The 26,317-nt window shown below is 42.5% G+C and overlaps 6 protein-coding genes across 22 annotated transcripts in view; 4 read left to right on the top strand and 2 right to left on the bottom strand.

Moving 5' to 3' along the window:
• The first annotated feature begins 7 nt into the window (after nt 1-7).
• Nucleotides 8-1,999, top strand: Ir94g (Ionotropic receptor 94g). Its single transcript, XM_002054449.4, has one exon. It carries the CDS (start codon nt 130-132, stop codon nt 1,798-1,800), a length of 1,671 nt encoding a protein of 556 aa, XP_002054485.2. The 5' UTR covers nt 8-129; the 3' UTR covers nt 1,801-1,999.
• A 268-nt stretch (nt 2,000-2,267) lies between these two features.
• Nucleotides 2,268-3,600, top strand: LOC6630611 (UDP-xylose and UDP-N-acetylglucosamine transporter). The gene is made up of 2 exons (XM_002054450.4): nt 2,268-2,466; nt 2,527-3,600. The coding sequence occupies exon 2, from the start codon at nt 2,535-2,537 to the stop codon at nt 3,543-3,545; it is 1,011 nt and encodes a 336-aa protein (XP_002054486.2). The 5' UTR covers nt 2,268-2,466; nt 2,527-2,534; the 3' UTR covers nt 3,546-3,600.
• Nucleotides 3,588-10,810, bottom strand: superdeath (Suppressor of ER stress-induced death). The gene is made up of 7 exons (XM_002054451.4): nt 10,395-10,810; nt 6,563-7,304; nt 6,332-6,487; nt 4,880-6,260; nt 4,606-4,811; nt 4,242-4,550; nt 3,588-4,182 (listed from the first exon to the last, which is right to left on the bottom strand). Exons 2-7 carry the CDS (start codon nt 7,288-7,290, stop codon nt 3,948-3,950), a joined length of 3,015 nt encoding a protein of 1,004 aa, XP_002054487.1. The 5' UTR covers nt 7,291-7,304; nt 10,395-10,810; the 3' UTR covers nt 3,588-3,947.
• Nucleotides 10,811-11,356: 546 nt separating this feature from the next.
• Nucleotides 11,357-11,924, top strand: Alg13 (Alg13 UDP-N-acetylglucosaminyltransferase subunit). Its single transcript, XM_002054452.4, has one exon. It carries the CDS (start codon nt 11,407-11,409, stop codon nt 11,920-11,922), a length of 516 nt encoding a protein of 171 aa, XP_002054488.1. The 5' UTR covers nt 11,357-11,406; the 3' UTR covers nt 11,923-11,924.
• On the bottom strand, nt 11,925-18,329 carry Vha100-1 (V-type ATPase subunit a family protein Vha100-1). 9 transcript variants are annotated; one of them, XM_070206812.1, is made up of 13 exons: nt 18,196-18,329; nt 17,599-17,752; nt 17,366-17,542; nt 17,176-17,304; nt 15,557-15,657; nt 15,298-15,426; nt 15,059-15,100; nt 14,643-14,769; nt 13,422-14,580; nt 13,150-13,367; nt 12,607-12,805; nt 12,378-12,549; nt 11,925-12,321 (listed from the first exon to the last, which is right to left on the bottom strand). In XM_070206812.1, exons 2-13 carry the CDS (start codon nt 17,713-17,715, stop codon nt 12,213-12,215), a joined length of 2,679 nt encoding a protein of 892 aa, XP_070062913.1. In that variant the 5' UTR covers nt 17,716-17,752; nt 18,196-18,329; the 3' UTR covers nt 11,925-12,212. The 9 variants fall into 9 exon arrangements, with proteins under 9 accessions (XP_070062913.1, XP_032294851.1, XP_070062914.1 ...); XM_032438960.2 differs by having other exon boundaries at nt 18,141-18,215; XM_070206813.1 differs by having other exon boundaries at nt 15,557-15,654; nt 18,141-18,215.
• Nucleotides 18,330-18,983: 654 nt separating this feature from the next.
• LOC6630752 (tolloid-like protein 2) overlaps nt 18,984-26,317 on the top strand; it is a 53,844-nt gene continuing 46,510 nt past the window's right edge. For 3 of the 9 annotated variants that reach the window (XR_011416019.1, XR_011416018.1, XM_070206683.1), the window contains exons 1-3: nt 20,346-20,481; nt 20,629-20,857; nt 25,514-25,684. The gene's annotated coding sequence lies outside the window, so the exon portion shown is untranslated. Of the gene's footprint in view, nt 19,016-20,339; nt 20,482-20,628; nt 20,858-25,513; nt 25,685-26,317 lie in introns of those variants that run through there. The other 6 variants (XM_070206679.1, XM_070206678.1, XM_070206681.1 and 3 more) reach the window with 6 other exon arrangements.

The following is a 26,317-nucleotide window of genomic DNA, read 5'->3' as shown; positions in this document are numbered from 1 at the left end:
CAAACAAATAAAATGAAGTAATCATTTCATAAATTCAAAATTCAAAAATTGACTTGTCAATATGAATGGAATAAAGAACATACCCAAATAGTAAGGGTATTCTGTGGGTTAGCTTTTGTAGCATTTGCCATGCCAGCCTGGTCAGTCGTTTTAGAGCCCTCAACCATGAACGATAGTGTTGAAATCTACGCTGAGCTACTTTCAGCCATTGTACGCTTGAACAGCTTTAGCTCAATAGTCTATTTGGATCCTGAGTATGGAAAGGAGCGCTGCCATTTGGAGAATGGGCTATCAGTGATAGGAAAGGGCATTCCTTTGCTATGGTGGCGCTCAATTGATGAACTCAAGCTGAGCAGCTTCATCAATGGCCAACTTCTGGTTGTGGCCTGCTTACCTGGCGTATATCGCCTGGATTTGCTGAACACAATTTCGAGCACATTGCGATATATGCGCCAGACCAAACTGCTCATAGAATTGATCACCAATGAGGATGTGCCGCTGGTCAAGCGAGTGCTACAATTTTGTCTACAAAATCAGATGCTGAATGCTGCCTTAATCTCTGGAAGCTTCGTGCATACGCACACGCTGTATATCTACGATGCATATCCAAGTTTCTTGCTGAAGCGTCAACAATTTACGCAGGACCCTTTCAATTTGTATGCTGATAAAATGCTGGACTTGCATGGTTATCGGATTCGCACAATGCCGGATCTGTCCGAGCCCAACACCATACTCTATCGCGATAAGCTAGGCAATGCTCGACTGCTTGGCTACGTTTGGAACATGCTGGAGGAATTCGCACGCAAACACAATGCCAGCTTGCAACTAATCGATGTGGTCCGAGAGGATAAGTTCTTGAGTCACATTCAAGTATTGGATCTGGCACGTGATAACTTGCTGGATATAGCGGCCAGCGTGCAGCCATTAACGCTGCGCCACCTGGATCGCTATCATGAGTACGCATATCCGGCATATATGGCCAGCTGGTGCACAATGCTGCCCAAGGAGCCGCTGTTGGGTCTGCGAGAGATATACACATGGATGTTGCCTGCTGTTACCTTGTGTTTTCTGGCCGTGCTCTGGGCGCTCCATGAGCTTCTGCTAGATCGCTACCATCGACATAGACGTCTGCTTGGCATAGGCTGGAAGCTTTTGGCCATTATGCTGGCCTGCAACGTCCATGGCAGGCTGGTTACCCTGTTTGTGGCACCACCCGCAAAGCCGCCGATTCACAGCTTTGACGCACTCTCCAAATCGCATGTGCGCATCTTTGGAATGCGCTCCGAACACAACTTGTATGACTTTGATCTGCGCACGAGATATGCGCAAGCGTTTTACCTCAGCGACAAGGTGGCGGAGCTTTTGTGGCTGCGAAACTCCCTGAATACCAGCTACGCCTATACCGTAACGCACACCAAGTGGCAGCTGTACGCGGAGCAGCAGGCGTATAGTTCGAGGCCATTGTTTTACTACTCGAAGAACTTTTGCTTCTATCAGTATGTGCCGTTCGCTTTGGTCATTCCGGAGAACTCGCCGCATCGTGCTACACTTCATCATTTCCTACTGCAGCTGAGTCAATCGGGCTTGTACATGCATTGGGTGGCCAGGAGCTTCTACTACATGGTACAAGCGGGCAAACTGCAGATTCGGGACCTGGGCCAGGCACGTCATGTCCGCTCGTTAGTGACAGAGGACCTGCACAATGTGCTGCAAGGTTACGTAGTTGGTGTGCTAATTAGCTTGACCTTATTTGCCTGCGAGCTGATTATAAGTCGGGCAAGGTATTGGCTGGACATTTAATTAGTCATTAAAACAAATTGGATGCTCAATTATAGTTTAGTTGGAAGCAATGTCGATTATAAGTACTTTCAATTCTTGCGTATTTCTCTATAAATAAATATGTCACGCATGGACTCAAAAGGAACGTAGCTGTAAGCAAACGCTTATTGCTAAAACATACAAAACAAAACGTGGCTAATAAAAACCTACTACAGCTTTGTGTGGAAACTTATTAGTTTTTAATTCATAACATTTTTGTATTTTTGCGCCCAACTATAACACTGCTTTAAAATTAGATTTATGGTAAGTTAGTTAACAGACATTCTTTGCAGTTCTGTTAATTGAAGATCTGTTAAGTGAACTCGCTGAACTTGTTCTTCTGAGCTGTTATGAGCCGAATTTGCTCTGTTTGCTCAATTAATCGAATTCGATCAGTTATTGTATTGTGTAAACAAATAATGTTGTCAATTGCTTATTATAAATTCATGATTTCTCAAAAGAGCAATCAACCCAATATTAATGATACATGAAAAGTGAATATATTTTTGGTAACTTAGTTTATCGACAGTTTGATCAGCGTACCATCCGTCAGGGCTGATGTTGCCCACCTGTGGCATTTGTTTTTGTTGACATGGGTAAAAGAAAGTTGTTGGGCAAACGTCCAATGGCCTATATAGCTGGCCAAAGGTAAGTTTAATTTGTAAGCCGTCAACGCATTCGAAATAATTATTTTTTGTTTGTTTGCAGTCTAATGCATGGCCAGCGCAATGAATTTTCGCGCTTGTTTAGCCATTGCAAGCGTCTTTGTTGGCTGCTGCTGTGGTGTTGTGTTTCTGGAGCTGCTCGTTAAATTGGATCCAGGTGCGGGTAATCTAATTACCGCTGCCCAGTTTGCATTTATTGCTCTGGAAGGATTCGTATTCACATCGAAATTTGGTCGAGCGAAACGTGTGATAAGTCTGCGGGACTATGCCCTGCTTGTGGTCATGTTCTTTGTGACCAGCGTGTGCAATAACTATGTTTTCCACTTAAATGTGCCGATGACGCTGCACATGATTATACGCGGAGGCAGTCTGATTTCGAACATGTGCCTGGGCACCATAATACTCAAACGGCAGTATCGGGTCAAGCAATATATATCCGTTATCATGATTACCCTCGGCATATTCATCTGCACCTACTTCTCTAGCCGCGATGTGGACATCGCTAAAGGGCATGGAACACACTCTGAGACAAACATATTTTGGTGGCTAGTAGGCGTGCTGCTGCTTGTGCTGGCACTCTTCATTTCCTCTTACATGGGCATCACCCAAGAGTTGTTGTATCGTCGACATGGCAAGTGCGCCCGCGAGGCACTCTATTACACACATCTGCTGCCGCTGCCCGCCTTTTTGTTGATGCACGACAACATCAAAGCGCATTGGACTTTGGCCCTAGAAAGTGAACCCTACAAATTTGCTTGGCTGGGAAATGTGGCTGTGCCGCTGCTGCTGCTTTATTTGCTCGGTAATGTACTGATGCAGCATTTGTGCATTAGCTCTGTATATTTTCTGACCACCGAGTGCAGCTCCCTTACCGTCACATTGATCTTGACCTTACGTAAATTCGTATCTTTAGTATTCTCAATTGTATACTTCCGTAATCCGTTTACAATTTATCACTGGTTGGGCACTGTGCTCGTGTTTCTTGGAACTTTAATGTTTGCCAATGTACTCAGTCCAGTTTCCTTGGGTATGTTGAGACGAAAAGCTGTGAAAAATGATTAGACATTCCATTTTACAACCGAACAAAATAAAAGTAGTTACAAATTTGAACAAATTACGATTTATTCTTTACATTTAAGTACAATACAAGTATATACGAAATAAAAGATCAGATTCTCATAGATCTTAAGAAAAAGGACATTAAAAGTAAAAAAATGTACACTGGGTTCTACTAGCTTTTGTAAGGTCGACCAAATGGGCGACCACGAAACAGTTTGATCAAGCGCTATAAAGGTTTCTTTGGCTTTGACTTGACATGACACTCGACATAAATACTAAAATATACACATAAATATATAAATGCACTGGTTGCCCCATGCTAAAAATTAAAAGCTCCACTTTTGTTTGCAAAATGTAATACTGCTGCAGCTGTAGCCACGTGCTGATGGATGTGTGGATTTGTGTCTATGTGGCCAGCGTGCCTGCCTCACGCTGCAGCCATTTGACAATCGTCTTGTAATTGCGATTCATCCAGTCAACGCTGATTTCCACCTGTTCCACAATCTGCTGAATGGGCCTGTCGTAAGCCCAGTTCGCATCGCGTACAAATGCCTCCAGCTCGGCCAGCTGGAATTTTGTGTTCATGCGCTTGGTAACAAACTTGAGCAGCGTGTGAATGTTGGATATCTGTGAGCCCATGCTATAATTACAAAATAAAAATTAGCTAAAGCAATGGCCAAGCCATTCTGGAAAGCTTACTAAATGTTTATCTCCTGCCAGTTGTTGCGCAGATAATCGAAGGCAATCTGCTGACCCACCACCGTGTTGGACACGGCTGCAAAAACCCGGAATACATCCTGCTTACGTATGTCCTGACCGGCAATGGCGCGCCGCAGATACCTATATAGCAGCCAAGGTTCCTTTGAGCAGCCCAGTGCATTCAGTAGCAGCTCCTTCTCGGCTGGCACATTCGACTTCAAATAGCGCTTGAAGGCAAAGTCCCACTCGTACTCCGTGCCATACTGTATGGCCGAGCAATATTCAATGCCACGCATATTTGGACTAATGCTGGCATTTAATATATAAGATTTTAATCGACAACAGCTAACACTTGCCAACTTACGGATTATGAGCATCGGGATTGGGAGTTTCAATCCAGTTTTGGAATTGCTTCGTGCTCTCCGAGATGCATTTCCGGTGGCCCAGATGACAGGCCATGCTAAATATTTCGGAGCGCTTTAACAAGAGCGGAACATCTTCCTCACCGCGAGGTGTTTCAGTAAACATCACCTCGTACTGCACCTTGCGCAGCAGCTTCAACAGATAGTCCTAGAAGCAGAGAATAGAATGTCAGCCCAAGAGGATGTTGCGACCTTAACAGTCAATATTGCGCCTACCTTAAGCAAATCGTAATCCCCAGAGTTGACAAACATGGAATCGATAAAGTTGAAATTGGTAATGGCCGCCTTCCAGGGCACATGATTAGTCTCGTATGCCAAATAACGCGTAAGATTCATGGCGGTGTCATATGACAGATAGGAGCCGCGCGCCAAATTCATCACATCATCGATTAGCTGGGCACGATTGGCGGGCGCAATTTCTAGATGGTTTTTTGCATGCATTAGATGTTGGGTCACCGCACGCCAGTTGTCCAGATCATAGTTGACGCGGTAATAGCCCGTTTGCTGTATATTGAATATAAACCATTTGGCTGTGGAGAGATTGCGGTTTTCCAGCTCGTAAGTTTTGGTGCGCGGCATCCAAGTGGTGGGTCGTGTGTTCTCAAAGTTAAGCTCGTCTGCAGTGGTATATGTGAGCGGTATCCACCAGAGCGGATGGTCGTCCGTTTTGCTTCTATTGCCATAAACAAAACGAACCTGCTCCAGGCGCACGGCGTCCGAATTGGGATGACGCGAGATCTTGACCACTGGATAGCCAGCTTGCAGTGTCCAGGTGTCCATGATAGCCTTGACGCTGGTGCTGCTGTCTAACAGGCCCGTAGTTTTTGCCTCGTCAGTCAGAAAGCCCCAGAGATCGTCCTGCGTGGCAGACTTATATGCCATTTTCTGCAAATACTTGCTGAGTCCACCGCGAAAGACGGTATCGGTCAGAAAGTGGCTCATCATGCGTATTACTGTGGAGCCCTTGGCATACGAAATGCGATCAAACAATTGGAATATCTCCTGCGGATTGCCGACCTCCTGCGAGATCTTGTGCGTTGTCGCCAGGGCATCCAATTGGAATACAGTCTGCAGCTCATTGACTACAAACTCATCGAGCAGCTTCCATTCGGGCGCCACAGCATTCGCGGTCAGATACTCCATATAGCTGGCAAAGCCCTCATTTAGCCAAATATCCGACCACCAGCTGGGCGTGACCAGATTACCGAACCACTGGTGGGCCAACTCGTGTCCAACCACGGAGGCAACGCGCTGCTTGTTGCTGGCTGTGGCCACGCCTTTATCGTACAGCATCGCCGTCTCCCGGAATGTGATGAGGCCCCAGTTCTCCATAGCTCCAGCCTGAAACTCGGGCAGCGCTATCATGTCGATCTTCGGCAAAGGAAAGGCAACACCGAAATAGGTCTGCAGAAAATCAAGGATCTTGGGACCCACGCTCAGCGCATACTCGGCGGTTTGAATGGCATCAGCACGGGCCCAGACAGAAAAATTGCCAGACGACATGTGCGAAAAATCAGATATGGCATAGGCCACCAGATACGTGGACATGGGGAGCGATTCCGCGAAGTGATCCCACACATAACCGGGTAACGATTCGCTGTATAATTAACGTGTTAATTGGATTACATTTGTCCCCTTATATTATTCTAACGAATTAAGTATTCTTACTGCTTATTGCTCCTGACAATGGGCATATTGGAGATGGTTGTCATGTTCAGCGGGCGTGCTATGTGCAGCGTAAAATTCGCCTTAAGTGCCGGCTCATCGAAACAGGGAAACGCGCGGCGGGCGTCCGTTGCCTGAAACTGTGTGGAAGCCACCCACCTGTGAGTCATAAAATATAAAAACACACAAGTCTTAGCCAGAGAATATGACCGAATTGATGCCACGCCAGCTCACCTGGTCTCATTGAGCATCTTGTAGGAGCTGCGATAGAAGCCCTGCAAGTAGTCCTTTATAATGCCCGAAAAGCGTATGTGCACCACATATTCGGAGTCTCGATGCAATTTATCGTACAGCTGAATGACAAAGAACTGCTTGGCGCCGATCAGGTACTGCTTATGGATGCGTAGACTGTCCGACTTCCACTCGTCCTTGCCGCTGGGCAGCGCACGATAGACGGCCACATCGTTGCGCGTTATGTTCAGATCCTCGGTGTGCATGGTTATGTTGTAGCAATCCTCGAGCACACGCACGCGTATCTGTACGCTGCCGATGAAGCTGAAATTGCCGCTCATCTGCGGCTCCAGTGTGATATTGTACTTGAGCGGCTGTATGGAGCGGGGCAGGCGAACATCCTGATCGTATTTGGGTCCATCGTTGGCGTCATGCGCATGCTTTGAGTTGCGCAAATGAACGCTGGTGCAAACAATATCATCGCCGCTTGCGGGCTCCAGATCGCCGCAAGTCGCAAAATTATACACAATAAAGCCAACGGCGAGTATTGTGCAAGCGAAGAAGGATGCCAACAGGACCGCCGTCGTCAGGGACACGGTATACCGTCGGCTCATGCGGGAGCAACTGGCTCCTGCTGTGGGTCCGCTGCTGCCAGCGGAAGTGCCCAGGGAATTGGCATGCCGGCTCTCCATGCTCAGATTCTCGTGCAGTGGCATTTCCTTGACGACCATGTCGCTGCTTTAACCTGTGCACAGGAACAACTTATCGATTAGTATCTGTGGAGTGCACACCACTTCCGTTTGCACTTCCGCTGCGATTTGCACAGCCTAATTGATAGCTGGTCGTGGTCGTAATGCATTCAGTAATTCGATATACATCTGCAGGTTGAAAGTGGCACGTTATTTTGCAATCTGAATCCCAGCCATGGCCACTTCAATGGTTTCCTACAACCCCCTGGACGGGACGTGCGGCAGAGTCTTGCAACGTTGATCAAATCGTGCGAATATGCACGTTTATTGTGGTCAGGACAAGGGGTTGCACATGATATTAGTTCAAAATATACATGCATAATTATATAATTTACCCCTTAAGAGATCTAGCCGACTAAGTATCTCAAATATCTTGCCCCAAACATGATTTACTTATTTCATTTATTACTCAAATCAAGCCTTTTCCCTCTTAAGGAATATTTCATTAAAGAATATTCCAAAAATTATTTTAAATATTTGTATTTAGAACGAACTTATTCCGCAAGTGTTTATTAAGTTTGTTCATCCATAAGATATAATCTCATGCGAAACGTTGTAAATGTATATATATAAGTAACCCCCTCGAGAGGCTAATTTATGTGTCATATAACGACTTAATACCTGTTTTGCTTAGTCGACGATCTATGCACTTAATACGTCAGAGCACTAGAAATATTGTGCAAGTTGAGAATATTTTTATTATTCTCGATTCTTTTGAAATTCCCATTTTGGTGTCAACAGTACGTTTTTGTTTAATTACATGTTAATTCCCAATGATAAATTCCAATAGTTCCGAGTAATTAGCAGCTGGTTTAACCAATCCCATCGTGTAGCCCCGATCCAATGCGTAAAATAGTGTGAATTTTATATTAAACTTATGGTAAGGGTCAGTGTCCTCCAGTCTATGGCCCCATAATCTGTGGCTATGGTTATCAAGAAGTCATGGTCAATCCACATCGAAATATGTGTATTTATTAATTAATTGCTAGTGTTTATGCGTTTTTATAAAAAGATTAGTCCCAATGATTGTCAAGCTGTGCTTCATAATGAGACATTAGAGACAACAATCAGTAATATATTATTTAATACGTAAGTAATGTAAGCAAGCAAATGCTGTTATTCCTCATTCTCAATAGACAAGAGCGTCATAATGATCTCATGACTAGATTCTATAAGTTCAGTATTTTCATTAGTTATATGAGCCCAATTCATCAGAGCATTGGCTTAGACCATTAACTAGATAACCTATTATTAAAGTATTATCTGAGAAAAAACAGATATTCTGTTACCAAATAGATCTGTTTGCACATATGTATGCATTTAATATTTTTATTTTTATTCAATCTTTCAATAATAAATTTCCTAGAAAATGATTTATGTATATGGTTTTTCCAGTCATCAAACCCTTCTGATATTGTAATTTTGCTCATATTAACTAAGCGGCGGCAAACGTTAATCATCAGCTTATAATTCAATTTTTATAGCTGGCAAAATGTCAATTAAAAATACAGTGAAATACAACAAGGTACATGAAATGTTTGCGGCGATAATCGGCTTTCGTACAGAATGTTAACATGTTCCACTCATTTGCATATGCATATCTGAATATACACGAGCAAGTGTGCCCGAATGCCGGCTAATTGAGTTTTGACATTAATTTGATCTGCGGGCTGCTGCAAATTGCCACAATTAAACGCTGGCCACTCTGGCCGCTTTGCCGACACTTTGACCTTCATTAAAAAAAAAAAACGAAAGAGAAACAACTGAGATGTTACGACGCCCTCGCATGTAGCTCATATGTCTACGCTTTCCCGATGGGGGTCAGTGGTCCCACTGCGAGGGTTCAGTTTATAGCAATATTTTATTGACCAAGTGCGTAAACCCGATGATGATTATGATGATGGCGCTGTCTGGCTGGTTGAATAATTATTAACACACAAGGACATACACACATATGGATGTGTATGTCACATTACAGTGAATGCTTCCTTGAGCGGATATTATATATAGAAAAAGTTGACTTGCCTCTAGCAGCGTTTAGATAAATACATATACCATAAGTGGTTATGTCCAAGAAAAAAGAATTTTCAAACAAAATAACTGTTCAAGAGAGCCGTTCGTTAGCAGAGCGTTTACTGTATCATCAGCATGATTGAAACATCAAAACACATTTAATCGTTGGCTTCCCCGCGGCGCTGCTTTTAATCTGTTGCTATCTGTGGCACTCTCACGCGTTTAAGAGGCGCACACACGAGACTATAAAAAGTGTATTTATTGCACTTTGGTTGATGATTATGATCATAATGATGTTGAAAGGGGGCGGGGCGCTGTTTGCGTGGCGTCCATCTGTCTCCGGTCTCTCTCTTCACCCATACATACATGCACTCATATTTGCGCGCTACAAATGAAGAAGTGATCACGGACTGGACAGGCCAATTTGCACTTGTGCACTAATTAAATTTCGGCAACAGTGTATTCAGAAATCACAAAATTAAACAGATTATTTATTTCTAGAAAATGTTTATCAAGTTTTTATGAGTTCGATCTTATGAATGGCTATAAAAATAAAGAAACTAGTACCTAATCAAAGAATTGTTGGTATTTTATTTATTAATCCTGCGTGAGCTGCCATAAATGATGAGCACACATTCACACATATGTACATGCATACACACACATACATATATACATATGTAGTTGTAGATATCAAGTTATAAAGCCGGCAGCGAGTGGCCCATTTGTGTTTATGTTTAACAGATGCAAAATGCTGACTGAGGCTGGAGATGTGCGCGAAACACATCAACAGCTAATATGGAAATTGTATACAAAATAAACAAATTGGAAATGTGCAGAAATAAAAATGATATTAAATGAAGTGTTGATAAGTTCACGGCTTATACGTTGTATGTACACATTTATATATATATACATATATTTATATAATTATATATGCATATATATTATGCATACATCTACTTGTCTTTACGTAGAGACCCACTATTTCTGTTGCAGAATGTTTGTATATGGATCACAAAATCCATTTCAAATAAAAATATCAATAAAATAACGCTGGATTTGAGTTTTACCTCTTCTGCTGCCTGCGCTGGCGCTGCTCTCCTTACACTCCCACTGATTCTACAAGTTTACAGTTATGTGCAGTTTGTGTTATGCTTTGGCGGCGTAACTGCAATCGAGTATGACAATAAATACTCCCACACACTTGCACACACACTGTCAAGCAGTAGCCAGTGGTCGTCACCAACACAATTGCAAACTTAAAATTGCCTAGATTTTTAGCGGTCAAGGCTATAATTTCACAGACGCACGTTGTCAATTGAATTAAAGTAAACAAAATTTTTTTCCAGGAAGATGGATTGGATTTCTGCGCTGACGTTGTTGGCTTATATACATAAATGCAATTTGTCCAAGTATCACATCAGCCAGCGAGCAGCGACAGCACGAAAGTCAACACAACCGTTACGCGTAACGACCGACCGAGAACTGAAAGCGCAACAGCAGCCACAGCATAATTGTAGCCAGCGTACGTGTAGATCGAAATGGAAACAAGAGAGTAAGAGAGTAACAGCTTTGGCTCATGTGTGGGTGAGAAACAGACAGTGAAATAGCAAGCAGTCGCGCAAATAATGCAAATTATTATTATGTATAACCTTCCAATGTGCTGAAAATCCTTTTTACAAATAAAACATAAATAGATAGAAGCTTAAATAAGTATATCCGTTAATATAATTCATTTATTCAAATTAATTTAGAGAAAACTGTTTTGAGTCAAAAAACAAAATATTTAAATAAATTTTATTCTTAATTATTTTTGGAATAAATATTTTTGGAGTGTAATGTTACAAATCTTCTATTAATTTATTAAACAAATTAATTCAAAAAACATTTAATAAGAACTAAGAGACAAACCACACGCACTTAAAATTTTAAAGCAGTTAACGGCTTAATCGCAGCAGACTATCGCATTAAAGTATCGATATACAATAATGCATATGTATCGCATTAGGATTGGGCTGTTTTTCTAACTTTTCCATCCCTATGCCGTTCTATTATTGTCTTTTGCATACTTGCTACTAAAAGATGCATTTAAATGATGTCTACGTCACGGTTGGCACTACAAAATTTGATGCACTAATTAATGCCATGACGTCCAACCAGGTGCTGCGCGCTTTGCAAGATCTCAAATGTCAAAAGCTTGTGCTGCAACATGGGAACTCCACGCCGGTGGCCGAGCCAGAAGTCCGGCGTATCTATGAGAAATATGGCATTCAAGTGGAGCAATACCAATTTCGTCCGAATGTGGAGGATATTAGGGCTGCCGATGTGATCATTGGACATGCTGGCGCCGGTACATGCATGGATATACTGAATAATGGCAAGGCTGGACTAATCGTAGTGAACGACGAACTGATGGACAACCATCAGCTGGAATTAGCGCGTCAATTGGCATCCGAGAACTACTTGTACTACTGCAGAGTGCACGAGGTTGCCAGTAAACTAGGCGTTTTGGACTTCGGAGCTCTAAGACCCTACGAGCCAGCCACAAAGAATATGCAAATGTTTATAGAAGCATTAAAAGAACTGATGAGCCAATAGTATTTAAACGGTTTTTGTTTTGGCGCTGACCCCAGAAGCGGGCGCTTTAGATATATATATATATATTTATATTAATGAGTAAACACGATAAACGACTATGAAGAACGTTAGACAATGTAATAGGGCTATACGTTGCATAAATTCACGATTATTAATTATATAAATAGAACGATTAATAAGCAGATTTCTATTAAATTCCATTAGATTGGCATATTATATGTACTTATTTAACTGCATAAGCGATGAGACTCTCTACATGCTTTGGTTGTTGTTCATATCTCGTCGACCGTCTATTCGGTTTCTCCGGCGGCTGCGCTACCATTTTCAATGATGCTATCAAACGAAAAGGGCGCAAAGGCATAGCCCTGACCCATATAGAACTTGCTCTGGAACTCCACCCTGCAAAAGGCAACAGCATTAATTTGAATTTTCAACTCTTTGGTCATCAGACATACCAGTGTAGACGCAGCGTATGTAGAAATGCGGAAAGACCCTCCATTAAAACTAAAATGCCCACGGTCAAAACAGCCCAGAAGGCGAACACAACGGTCAAAAAGATGCCGCCGAGCCAGCCCTCCTTGTTTAAGCCCAGAGACAACACCATTGTCCACAAGACCTCGGCAAGTTCTGTAAATAAAGTTAAATGTATTTGCATATCGAACAAGAGCGCTTGATTTGACTTACGGGCATGAGCCAAGGAGAGAGCCCACAAACGCAAATACGATGCAGTGTGGGATACGGAGCCCAGTACATATTCAATCGTGTGTATACCCTGGTGTATGAATATCTCTGACATCTCCTCCTCGTCATGGTGTCCGCCGCCCCCACCATTCGGCATGCCGCCGACTTCAGCATCAGATGAGCCGCCAGTTATGGGCTGAACCTGTTTGAATGTAAGAGTTGTTGAGGTGTTAGTTGTAGACTCGGGCACTTGTTCTTAGGCTTTGTGGTACAACAAACGACAAGACTAACCTCTTCCTGTAGCATTTGGGTTGGTGTTTAGTTTATACGTTTGTTGCGTGTTTTTTGGATGGGGTTGGTTGGTTAGTTTGGGGGCAAGGGCAAGGGCAGGGCATAAATAAACAGAAGTGCAAACACAAGAATTATCTATTAATGTAGGCACGTGTACACTAGTTTGAAGTTTAACGAAGATGTGATGTGGTTTGAATGATGAAAGGATTGGCAAGAATGCATCTAACGCCGGGTATGACAGCTGCATGTACTTACGTTGGCCAGCTTACGCGCCTGCATAATCTTGATGGGCTTGCCTAGCAGCATGACCGGAATACAGGCGAGTGCGATCAATACAAAAACAGTTTGGAAAAATGATTGACCCCAAAACATATAGACGTGGCAGTCTTTTCCCGGCGGCTTGGACTCCTTAAACAGAACCATATCGATGAATGTAATCAGAATTGAAGGCGCACATGCCTCCGTCATGGGAACTACAATAAGAGGATATTAAATAATGGCAACAAGAAGTTAGCACCTAATCTTACATGCGTTGGTAGCCTCGTAACGATTCCATTTGATAAACATAAGCAGCACCATGTAGAAGAAGAGCACCAGCAAGAAAACCAGCTGTGGAATGAACTCGTAGATCAGCGACAGGCGATTGCGGAAATATGTATGATTGTGCCAGCTCATGATGACGCCAAAGATCATGTGCAACACCCCGAATATAATGGAGATCTTCATTTTGTAGGCATTTTGAAAGACAATCTTATTCGACGTGGCCACCTGCCAAATGGGATCCAAGCCAAACGGATATGGTGTCCCCTCGTAATCACTGGTAGCTGGACTCAGCTGTAAAAAGTTGTTGTTCCAAACTGTCGACTTATTGTACGACAGATGCCAATGCGAGCCGAATATGTTAAGCGACTTGGAGAAAATGTCATTGTAGATGAGGCCCGTGTACATGGAAAAGGCGCCCATCAGGAAAATGATGTAGCGACCGGCAAAGAAAATGTTCCATATCTCATTGTCCGTTTTCTGTGCAGCCAAGCCCTTCTCCTTGCGTATCATCCAGAGGCCGAAGAGAGCCATTATGGCTCCGTGGCCCAAATCGCCAAACATGACCGCGAACAGAAATGGAAAGGTGATGATGGTATAGGGCGCCGGATTCATTTCCCGATAGCTGGCCACACCGTATGCATCGATTAGCGCCTGAAAGGCTTTGGTAAACTTATTGGTGCGATTATAGGTGGGCGGATTCTCGAAGGTTTGCATCCGATTCAGTATTGGCGGCACTGATGAACCCGAACGCTCAGTGCCACGTCGCAGCGCCAGCTGAATGGTCTCAATGTCGAGCAGCGGCACCCAACATTCAGCAATCAGACACTTCTGAGTCACGTCCAGATTGAAGAGATTCAGCGTATGATAAATGGCCTTAATTTTGCGCACCTTGACGAACCAGTTTTTCAGATTCTTGGCTGCTGCGACCAGGACACGATGACGATGATCCTGCGTCTGGCCGAGCACCGTATTCAGATCCTCAATGCGTGTCATGACACCCATGGCCATTTCACGACGATCGGCTGGCGCCTCGGGGCAAGGATAGAGCGTTGCGCGGAAGCCCTCGCAGATCTTCTTCACGCGCGTTTTTAGCTGATCGCCTTGAAAGAAGATGATGAACACCGACTTGTACACCTGATCGCCCTGAAGAATGCATTGAAAACGTTGAATATCAGTCGAATAGTTTATCTTCTCTTTCTACTCACATTGGTGGGATCTTCCAGAGGCGACTCAATCATGGCCTGGCGCAGAAATACGTTGCCGCGGCAGGCGCGCCACAGCATGCGCTCAAAGGCGGGCAGCTTCTCCCGCAAAATGACGCCGGCCACAAAGCTATGAGAGATCAAAGATTAATAAACGAGCATTTGTGGAGGGTTTCCATCTATCAATCCGGTTAGTTACGGCAAAAAGGAAAACTAAACTCTCAAGCACAAATACCAATGAACGTAGCATGGAATGGAACGTGGCGATAACATTGAGAAGGGGCACATGTTTTTTTTTTGGGAATATTTTTAGGGGGCGTATGCGGCGAGCGAAGCCAATGACCACTGTGACATGTCTCTATATACAGTTTATGAGCATGAGTATTCCTAGTCTAAATTTTGAATTGTGGGATACCAACCAGGGCAGATAATCCTCACGATCAATCGATTTTTCCATAAAACTAAACAATTGTTCAAGAATTTATCTCGATTTGTGTTTGATCATATAGACGGATGATTTTTTTTTTGTTATTTGTTTTTGTTTTGGGAAGAGAGGAACAGAAGAGAGAACGGTGTTGGTTTTAGTTTTTTTTTTTTTTTTTTTTGCTTAAGGATAGGATTCTTTTTTTTTTTTGTTGAACAGAAAATTATTGCTCACAAAGGGTTTAAGAGGGAGACTCCAAAATATATAAGCCCGACATCGATAATGTTTGGTGTTGGATCATTTGATGTGTTGGTGGCACATTTGATGCGGATTCGGATTCGTTGTGTGACATAAGCGCAGCGTCTTTAATTGGTTAGTTGGCGGCGGCGTTAAGCAATAATTTTTTGTTTTCATATAATTAATGTAACGTTATTAATTGCATGGCAGTGGCCAAAAGTACGTAGCTATTGTATGCACATGGTTGGATACATACCCAAGCTGTACGGGACCCATGGATGCACCGGCGGTGCGCACCTCATCGGTGATGAGGGCGCGCGTCATCGACTCGGTGGTGTGGTTCAGGCCGCCCTCCTGCTAGAAATTGTTTTAAAAATTTGTTGTTTGTTTGTTGTTTCTTTGGCGACAATTCTGTGGTAGCATCAGCATCTTTGATCTTCATCAAAGTACATACATTTATGCTTAGTTTATGCGATTAGTAGCTTGGCTGGTTAAATAAAGCTTCCCGCCTCCAAATCTTTGTGGTTTGTGGATGGGCATGGGTATGGATACGTTCAGGAAAGGGTAAGGGGGGGGGGGGGGGGTAATAACCATCACCAGAACAATCATTGACCTTAAATTAATACACATACACATACATATATACACATTAACATAATATAGTAAAAGATCTCGCTTAACAGAACCTAACCTGCACACACACACACACACACACACGCAGACGCACAGATAATACTCGATTATAACAATATATTTTATGTATAGATAGAATGTAAAAAGATAACGACACGCAAAGTAGCCATGGAGAATGAGAGCGAGCGAGCGAGTCGGGTTTGACAAACATTTTTTGTTTTTTTTTTTTTCGAGTTTTTGTTTCTTATCATTTGGTAAATGCGCAGGCTGAGTTTAGTTTTCCATTGGTATCTGGTTGGCAGTTCTTGTTTGCAGAGTGATCGACTAATTCATTGAGGTTTCAATATTTACCCAAGCTTCAAATTTTGGCCAGGCTGATTGGCGCGCACGCCCTCCTCGCCCAACAGCTGCGCTTGCTCATCCTCGTTCTGGTTGTCGGCCATCTGCAGATAGCGTCGATATTGTTTTGATGAATGTGTGGACGATTTGTAAACCATTGGCACCGACTGGCAACACAATCGGGCGGAGAAACGTGGCGGTGTTGTTGTGTTGTTGTTTATGAGGGATGTTGTTGGTTTTGGTTTTGGTTTTGGTTTGGTTTGGTTTGTGCGTTTGCAGGGTTCGGGGTATTGGTTCGTTTGTATTGGGTATATTGAATTGATTTGATTGATATGGAAAATAAAACGTAAAAACAAATAATATAAAATAAACAAAAATATAGAACAATCAACGCTAATCAAATATATATATAGCTGCACACATGTACACATACGTACAAGAGAAACAACTTAAGCCACGCATGCGCAGAAAAAGAATATATAAATATATATATATAAATAAAATAACTAAGCTTAAACTAAAGCTAACTTGGGCACAGGAAAAATACAGCAACCAAAGAGAGTGTATTTACATTTGTATAAATATGCATAAAATATATTGGCTTGGACATGTTGGCGGTGGTAAGTGCTGCATGTATTATGTTGTTCTGTTGTATTGCGATTTCAATTAGAATAAATAATAATACTTTGGGAAAAGTTTGTGTAATTATATACCAAAGCTGCACCATTTGTGTTGTCAGGCTGGGTTATTGGTTAGCAAGTTATTGCCATATGTTAATTAGAAAATTTAGTGCCAACAGCTTTCGAAAAGCCTTTGCCACGTAGTCGCATATATAATACAATCTTAAATATGTGTTAGCCGGCGAACCCTATAAGAGATGTTAGCCAATAACCGCATGCATACCTCATCGAAGAAGACCTGCGTCTTGCGCAGTATATGCTTCAGCTCGGTCAGCTCCAGGAAGTTGCGTTTCAATGCTTCCGCATTTTGATTGACCTCACGCAGCTCGTTCTCCAGTTTCTCAAAGGTGGCCTGCAATGGAAACGACAGCCATGTAAGAAGAAAGGTGTTTGTGTAATCGCAACAGACTTGCCTCCAAGTCAATCATTTCGCGTGGCTGCGGTGCTTCTGGACTCTCGCCGGTGTCCAGCATGGGTATGCCATCCTTTTTGATCTCCTTCTCCAAGTAGCGCAATTTGCGCTCCATCTCATCGCAACGGCGCACCTCATTCACAAATTTACGTTGGAATGCATTCACGTCCGGGTTGAGCTGTGTGGGATATTGATTATTCTGTGTTTGCTTTTATTATGCCAAATTGCACTTACATCACGAAACTGGACCAGGCCCAGCTCGCCGAGCTCCGAGACGCAGGCATAGGCCGCTTCGCTCTGTAGGAAGAGCTGACAGAGCGCCATCTCCTCGCTACGGAATAATGAACCCATTTTGACAGCTCAGCAGTCTGTGGCTAATTACAAGTTGCTGCAAAAAAAAAATTCATTTGAAAAACAACAATAACAATAAAAGAAAATAAGTACTCATGCGGGTTATTATTATAAATAGCTATGAATCATTCAATATTTATCGATTTTAGGTGAATATTGTAATTACAATTCCTTGTTCTTTTTTATTTGCCTTCATTGCTCTTTTTCTCTATCAACGCCACTTTTGTGGAATGTTCCAAAAAAGTACTTGATACTGATGAAAACATCTCTATACAGATTTATTGATTTTTCAATTGTGTGGCAGATTAAATGAAAGTGCTGCGTGGTAAATGTTGGTGTTTTTGATGAACCCTGCATTCCGAGTATCGCAAATCAATGTTGTGTGAAAGGTAAACAGGTTGTTATTTTACTTTGCTTAGTCTTACAGTTAACTTTGACTCGCTTAAACTCTAACTTGAACAAGTCACAACTTCTAATTACCAATTTCTTTTAACTTTTAGTCTCTCAGCAGCAGTGTGACCGTAGTTGGATACAGTTAAAAAGCATTAGTCGATATGCAACAAAATGCAAAAATACTAGCGTGTATATATATATATATATATAGATATAGTTGAAATCACTAAAAAGCATTTTGCATTAAGAAATAAAAATATCAGCTATTAATGGAAAACAAATCGTTATGCTCACTTGCTTGCTTAAATTTGATTCTAGTAAGGTTCCCAGCCAGAACTAGTTCCTGCAACTATCGGTAATCGATAGCTTGAACATGAGCATTTAGCGCGCACGTTTTAAATGCATTTTCAACAATAAGCAAAACGTGTAGTTTATGAAGTGTTTGAAATACATGCTGAATAATTAAAATATATTGGCAGATTATGAAAGCTGTGCTGGCTTTTGTATTGTATATTTTCTAGCCCTAAATGTTTTTCATGGCTAAGTTAATTTTGAGCAATATACGTAAACAATGCATTAATGCAAAGCAATTAGCATTAGTTTTAATTTGCATTTATTATGTACTCATTTAATGAATGGCCAACGTTGCACTTTTCAAGTGTTTAATAACACAATCACGCCTGCCGAACATCCGCCTTTCCGCTCTTTATTGTACAAGGTGCTCTTAAGTGTAAAGAGCGGGGGCGCCGGTGGGTCCTTGGATTTACATTGACGAACTAGCAAAAGCAGCAGCGACAGCATCCGATGCTGATGAGAAAAAACACGAGGGCGACATTTTTCGCCTGAGACACGATTCAGTGTGAATTTGTAACTCGAGAGCGACGGAACGATTGCGGCTAAAGGCTCGGTAAATGGTTCAGGCAAATTTACAAGCAATATTAGCAGCAGCAGCAGCAAAAACATGTGAATGGGCAAAGCGAAGTGGAAAGTGGAGATGATTAAATCAGAAAATTGGATGTTTGCCGCTGTTTCTGTTACTGTTTCTTGCCTATTTAATATTTGCTTCGTGCGGGACCGTATGTGCGTGTGTGTGTGAGTGCGTGCGTGTGTGTGTGTGTGTGTGTGTGTGGGTCAGTGTGCCATTTTGCGATCCAACAAAATGAATCAGACAACAAAGACAACATTTGTATAATTGAAAAATTTACTGCTGGTTACATATACATATATGCGCGAGTTGCCGTTGTTGTTGTCATGTTCATCTTCTTCTTGCTCTTGTTGTTGTTGTTGCTGTTGTAATCGGTGTGGTTCGGTTTCTGGCAGGCAGCGAACCGCACCGCAACCCCCAAAAGTATGCCATGCCACAGAGCACAACATAGCCAAAAAAAAAAAAAAAAACAAATAAGGACAAAAAAGAACAAAAGGCATTTCCTCTCGTTCGCACAGTTAGCAGTTCGGTAGCAGTTGATTGTCGCTGCATGAAATTGTTATAAACAAAAAACAAAAAAAAAAAAAAACACAAAAATAAATAATTGGTATTAAAAAAGCCGCACCAAATGGCAAAGAGAAATTGACTTTCGCTGCGTTGCTTTGAGGCCGCTCCCAAAAAGCAAAAAGAAAATAAGAAGAAATTGCGAACTTATCAACAACAAGAAGGAAGCACAAAATAAGTGCCTAAAAAATGACAAAAAAAAAGAACTGAAGCCACAAAATGCCTTAAAATAGCCAAAAAATAATTTGTTTTGATTCAGATTTATAAGTGTAATCCATATTTTTATTTCGTAAAATGTAAAAATAAATCTTGTTTTATGTAGTTTTTCCTTGATTGTTTTATGTTTTATTTTTTTTCGTGGCTTAGTTTTAATTAGTTGTACGAAGTCTTGAAAATTTCCACGAAATTCTAAATTGAATAAGTGGAATGCGCAACGAGGTCGTTGATAAATCAAAATGTAGCCGATTTCTTAATAAGCGCTGATTGCCAGCTCACAAATAGGTGTACTTCAGTTATTTAGATGAGCTGCTTTGTTAGAACTAGTTAAGGTGTGCCCAAAGTAATTCTAAATCGGTTCATTTAGCAAGCTCTTGATTCAATCAAGGCACACACACACGCACACCCACACACACACACACACAAACGCGCGCGTGCAAGCTGAGTGCGAGACTTGATTGTAAAATTGGGTTTATTGTGCGGTCTCCAATTGAAGCCAGCTACGTTCCTCTAGGTGCCCCGAGTGCCCGAGTGTCAGTCATCATGGTCTCTGCGCTTTGACGGAGACGGAACGCAATTGGTGCTTATCTAACGCAGAGTTTTAGTTGCGAATACTCGTGGCTGGCGCAAAGATGACAATGTTGCCACATAACTGAGCTACAGCTAGGGTAAACACATGCATATATGTATATACACACACACACACACACACACACTGTATGTATATACACATGTGCGTATGATTGTTAATGTGTGCTAAATTTTGTGTAGTGCAGTGCTAATCCATTTTTATAACGGCTTTTTCCTTACATAAGGATTTGAGCAAATATTTGCATAAGGTGTAAGGCAAAACAAAGTGCAACCGCAACAACAACAACAACAACAACAACAATAGTGTTCAGCAACAACAAACAAACAACAACAATAACAACAACAACAACAACTATATTAACATCATCATCCAAACAACAAATTCATCAGCTGCAACAGCAAAAGGATATAGCCAAAAGACAAGGCTGCACTCAAATGCGGTATTTACTGTAGGTGCGTATTACAACAACAATTGCAGTATCTCTAAGTTTAACAATAACAGAAAAAATGAAAATAAGCAGAAGTCAAACAGCAGAGAAAGTGACAAAAAAAGCGAATACAAACATCAAAAAGGGCGTGTTGTGTCTTCAGCTGCTGCTCTCAGAAGTACCATGCACGTGTGTGTGTGTGTGTGTGTGTGTGTGTGTGTGTGCTTTTACATGTCTGTATGCGTGGTTGCGATTTGTTGTTGTTTTTGCGCTGCTACATCATCAAGTTGCTGCCTTTGCCTTTGGCTTTGGCTCTGGCTGCGCCTCTTTACTTTGTGCGTAATAAAATTGATGATAAAATAAAAATGGATGATGGGCGATTTTCGGCTGCGGCTGTAATGAGAGCGGCAGAGAGAGTTAGCGAGAGAGAGACAGAAAGAGAGAGTGACTGAAGCAAGCTGCTATGTTTACCGCTGCACCCGCCTTGTGCTCAACTTCTTGTACACCAACAAAACGTTGCCCTGCTGTGCTACGGCTTGAGTCTTCTCTTTTATTATTTGGTGTCTGCATTGATGCGTTCTCTTTCTTTGCTGTTTTTTGCTCTTTGCTGATAGCGAAGCATTTGTGCTTGAAACCAGCGTATGTGTTTGGGGCGGGGGAGGGCGGAACGGGTGGACGTAATAATTTGGTAGGTGTTGCTGATAAGAATGCTGCACAGTTGAAAATGGCGTGCGCGCGCGTTTAATTTAAAAAGCAAAATTTTAATCACGATAATGCGGATAACAAATAAAACCAACAACGCAGATGTTTTTGCGGGTTATCGAAAATTAAATACCCTTGCAGACATATATTAATTATAAGCTACATAATTATATTATTTATATGATATTACTTGTATAAGGCTTTGAATTTATTGAAGCTATCTATAGATATACAATTCTTTCTAGGCAAAACTAGGTTAGGATGCAGACTACGCAAAAGTAGGGTATTAGAAAAAAGAGGAACTGATTTCCTGTACATTTAAGTAGTTTATCTCTCTCCACTACGATTCTAATATATGCTAGGGTATACAGTATAGAGTCTACACAAACTCAAATCCACACACACAGACACACACACACACTCACATGCACACACAGTTTTCTAGGCTCTAGGCATTATTGCCCTGTCATTAACATAGGACACGTCGCCTTGTGGCCAAGTCGGGGATGTCTCTGCCGTATGCTTGGTCGCATAATTTGGCCAAAGTATCGCATTTAGTTGGGTTAATTACCGAATATTGTGTTGATATCTTAAGCGTTTCATGGGGGCCAACATAATTAGCTCAACGCATCCTTGATTTTTTAAATGCCGCCCAATGCCGATCGTATGCAAAGCCAAGAAGATGGCCCACGCACACAAAACAAATGACTGTGATAAGGTTAAATATTTAATAGCTTTTCTAGCTTCTCAGTCAGTCAGTCAGTCAGTCAGTCAGTCTGTCTGTCTGTCTGTCTGTTTGCTTTCGACTCTGTCAACGCTTTAGAAAAGTTTTTGTTGCTTGACTCGATTGTTGTTGTTGTTGTTGTGGCAATAATGGCAACGGCAATGACAATGCCACAACGCACAGTTTCGAAATAAATTAAAATTTCATTCAAGTGCCTTTCTGACAAAACTTTCTTAATTACAAATGTATTTCGGCTACCTCTTCTTCTTGTTGTTGCCCTCAAATGTTGTTTCAAGCAGTTTGGCCCAAGTGCCCTGTAAAATATTGAATTCTATAATAAAAAAAAAAAATTCGTATCCTTACATAACAATTGCCTGCAAATGACGGACATGGTTCCATATGTAAGTCATGTGCAGGTCTCGCTGCCACAACAATGCCAAAGATAAACTATTCACAATTCTAACTATGTTGATTGTTGCCCCATCAGCCCAAGCGAGGGGCCTTGCCGCTCCGCGCGCGCCCGCACAGTGGGCCATGCTAAAATAATACACAAATGGCACAGTGCGCACAGAAGGAGACATCAACAATAGCGGCAACAGTAACCACAGGGTGCCAAACGAGAGCAACAAGCACTGCATACCCAACAAAGCAATAACAGCGCTTTGACCGACTGGCACATACCCTGTACACAGATAGCAGTGCACTGCTACAAACAATAGCTCTGCTCTAAAATTAGAGTTGTTTTATATAATATTTAAGATAATACCTATTGGAATCTGCAAAGAAGAAAGCAAGTCTTCAGCTTCGTTCAGTATACCCGCCTCAATTCACTTTGAATGGTTACAGGGTATAAAAACAAAACACTCACACACACACACACACACACACACATAAATGAAAACCTGGTCGCTTTTGGAGCGCACTTGGTGTGCACTTAGATGGAAATGACGGCAGACAACAACAACAACAACAACAACAACAACAACAACAACAACAGCAACAACAACAACCTCAACAACAGTCAGGCATGTCGAGTAATGACAGCAGTCGCATTTAACAATGGGGGCACTGGCTAAGCAGCGGCCACGCCCACTCATGCTGCCAGCGGCGAGTCTGTCATTCATTCATTCATGCGCTCCACTTGTGCAGCACTGGACGCAACCAGCTCTGCCCTGGCAAATGGAAGGGGGGTTGGGGCAAGGATGCATGCATCTGTGGCAGTCGAGTTGTCATTGTTGTTGTTGTTGGGGCAACACACTTAAGTGGTCGCTTAGAGTGTGCCACGTTTTGTGTGTTGCTGCTTGTTTATGAATAAAAAATAGTTATTTGCAAAACGTTTAGCAGCAGCAGGAGAGCGCGTCGTTGACGCTGCAGGATGCATGCCTAAAGGCGTTGTGAGACTCTGTACTTATGCATCGTTTCGGGCAGAGATACTTTTGTCTTTTTATTATTCTTTATTAAATGGCCAAAAATGACGGCCATGTCTTGACGGCAACGCACCCGCGAGGGGGCCCACTGTGATGAGCCAGGATAATTGTTGTGACATTAAAATAATAAATGCAAAATATATACAAACTGAAAAAAACAATAAACAAATACATATTCGAAATCCAGAAACCGCAAAATGTATAGCCTACTTTTGTGAGTATTTCAATTAAATACGAACAAACGGCAAATGCGGCAGGGCGTAAAAAGCCAAGCGAATTGGTTAAATGTAAAAGTTAAAAGAAAAAAGGAAGCAACAACAACTGTTTGTGGTTCTGGCTAAAATATAAAAACTTCGCTGTTAGCAGCAGCAGAGCAGCAGCAGAGCAGTAGCAGCGGGAGCAGTGGCCGCAGCAGAGACATATTCGCTGGCATCGTTAATCTCTCCATTTCGCCGCTCTTATTCATTGGTGTACGGCGAAAAGCGCAGGCGCGCTCTCTTGCTCGCTCTCGTATTGATGCTGTAGCATTTGCTCTTACGCCTCGTTTGTTCTTGCTCGCTCCATGTGTGTGTGTGTGTGTGTGTGTGAATGTGTGTGTGCAGTTCTTCCTACTTTTTTTTTTGGCAATGTCAATGTAACTTTTATCCAACTGCCGCTTCAGTGGTTTCTCTTACTGCAGCAGCGAAGCCTCCCCCTGCGTCCAAGTCGTTTGAGGCGCTGATTTAAATGCTGCTGATAAGGCGGCATTAGGATTCGAACAGTTTCGGCTACAGCCGTCACATAACATGCTCAGCCATGTCTCTGCCTGTGTGCGTGTGTGTGAGTAGTTGTAGCTGTGCCTTTGGGCGCATAAGTTTACAATTGACTTTTAACGATAACGTGATACACACGTGTGCGTATGTGTGTGTGCGAATTTATGTTTTATCATTTATTGTTAGTGGAACGTGCAGACGTCAGCCCAGCGCCAGCCACGCCCCGTGTCGCCTATGCTGCGTGCCGCCATTTTGTTGCCATGCTGCCTGCGATTGCCGTTGTTGCTGCTGTTGTTGTAGCTGATGTGATAATATGCTGCGCCTTTGTTTTCGCAGCAATAAAAATTGGTTGTAATTTACTCGTGTGTCAATGTGTTCTGTGTGTGAGTGTTTGTGCGGGTGTCTGTGTGTGGGTGTGTAGGCCTTGTTGTTATTGTTGAGATTGATACGCGCTGCGCTTTGTTGTTGCTGTTTTGCCTTTTCGGCTGGCTACGTCTCTCTTTGTCTATTGCCAATTAATTCCATTGATATGCGTGCTTCATTCTTTGCTGCTTTTGGGCTCCACACAAGCCGTTGTATACATTTGTATTGCATACTTTGCGGCTGGCCGCAATTTGCATAGCCTTTCGGCAATTATGGTGGCTTTGTTACGTGCGTGGCATAATTGACCAGCCAGCCAGGGTGCCCTCGGGCTTAATGCATATTATACGAATCGAGGCTTAATGTTGACTCTTGAATTATATATAAATATATATATACATAAATATTTATTTAGCTGTCAGTTACAAATGCATTGCAGCGCGTTGGCAAACACATAAAATTTGCAAAAATTACATTAGCTTCGGCGAAGGATTGCCAAATAGCAACAACAAATGCCAGTGGCAGTGGCAGCAGTGACAGCAGTGGCAGCAACAGCGGCAGCATCAAGGATCATTGGCAGACATTGCCTTTTGTGCGGCGCCAATTCGCATTTGCATGCAACTTGAGTTGACTGGCAGCAGTTGCTCTACTTCGTTTATCTCACAAAGCTTGGCTCCCATTTCTCATCCTTTCCATTTTTCTCCATCTCGTTGCAGGCAGCAATTTCAGCGTTGGAACAAAGGGCTTTTTTCTGTTATAGTTTTTTGTTTTCGTTTTTTTTTTTTTTTTTTTTTGGTACAACTGAAGCAATTAACTGAAAATGTAGCGCTGGCAAGGACATGGGCAAAGTGGAACAGCAAATGCCATGCGATGCAACGAGCATAAATGTAAGTATGAGAAATGCTAGTTGGTGTGGGCATGGGGGCGTATGGGGTGTATGGGCGTGTGTGCGCGTGTATCTTGGCTAATTGCCTTGGTTATGCGAAGCGGCAAGGATCAATAGAGACATAGCACAGCAGAGAAAGCAGTGAAAGCAGACAAGGCGCCACTGTTGCCACAGCTGAAACTGTACGAAAGTGCAATTCAGTTTCATTTGCTTTCAATTTGCAGCAGTCACGCGTTAATTCTGCAGCCCAGAGCTCTTTCTCTGCCACTGTCCCCCTATCAGTTCGCCTATTATAATGTATATATCTGTGTGGGCGTCTGGGTGTGCTTGTTTGTGTGTTCGCTGGCATTGCTTTTGCTAACGCTGCTCTGCCTAGTCCTAGTCCTGCTGCAGGCATTTGGCTTTCTCATTGCTCATCCTTATATCCTTCTATGCGGCGCTGCCTTTGTATGCTGCACTAATCAACTGATCTGAATGCAGCACACGCTTGGTAAATATACCGATGGGTTGTGGGCGTGGGCGTGAGTGTGGAGTACATGCCACTAGGCATAACGGCTTGGATTGAAATCACAATAAAGAAAACTATTATATTTTCATCTCATTTGCGGAGAATAAACTCACAGACTAAATACAC

Source organism: Drosophila virilis, chromosome 2 (genome assembly GCF_030788295.1).
Source record: "Drosophila virilis strain 15010-1051.87 chromosome 2, Dvir_AGI_RSII-ME, whole genome shotgun sequence".
Lineage (NCBI taxonomy): Eukaryota > Metazoa > Arthropoda > Insecta > Diptera > Drosophilidae > Drosophila > Drosophila virilis.
The sequence above is the reverse complement of the archived record's forward strand: the minus strand, read 5'-3'. Positions and strand labels throughout refer to the sequence as shown.

What these genes read in the sequence shown, in the direction of transcription:
- LOC6630611 (XM_002054450.4), top strand. Translation starts at nt 2,535, where the DNA reads ATGGCCAGCGCAATGAATTTTCGCGCTTGTTTAGCCATTGCAAGCGTC.
- Vha100-1 (XM_070206812.1), bottom strand. Translation starts at nt 17,715, where the DNA reads ATGGGTTCATTATTCCGTAGCGAGGAGATGGCGCTCTGTCAGCTCTTC. An exon ending in GTCTCCCTCTTAAACCCTTT is followed by an intron (nt 15,101 to 15,297) that starts GTGAGCAATAAT and finishes ACAATTGTTTAG; the next exon opens with TTTTATGGAAAAATCGATTG. An exon ending in CTCTGGAAGATCCCACCAAT is followed by an intron (nt 14,581 to 14,642) that starts GTGAGTAGAAAG and finishes TGCATTCTTCAG; the next exon opens with GGCGATCAGGTGTACAAGTC.
- superdeath (XM_002054451.4), bottom strand. Translation starts at nt 7,290, where the DNA reads ATGGTCGTCAAGGAAATGCCACTGCACGAGAATCTGAGCATGGAGAGC. An exon ending in GGGATTACGATTTGCTTAAG is followed by an intron (nt 4,812 to 4,879) that starts GTAGGCGCAATA and finishes CTCTGCTTCTAG; the next exon opens with GACTATCTGTTGAAGCTGCT. An exon ending in AATCCCGATGCTCATAATCC is followed by an intron (nt 4,551 to 4,605) that starts GTAAGTTGGCAA and finishes ATTAAATGCCAG; the next exon opens with CATTAGTCCAAATATGCGTG.
- Alg13 (XM_002054452.4), top strand. Translation starts at nt 11,407, where the DNA reads ATGCATTTAAATGATGTCTACGTCACGGTTGGCACTACAAAATTTGAT.
- Ir94g (XM_002054449.4), top strand. Translation starts at nt 130, where the DNA reads ATGCCAGCCTGGTCAGTCGTTTTAGAGCCCTCAACCATGAACGATAGT.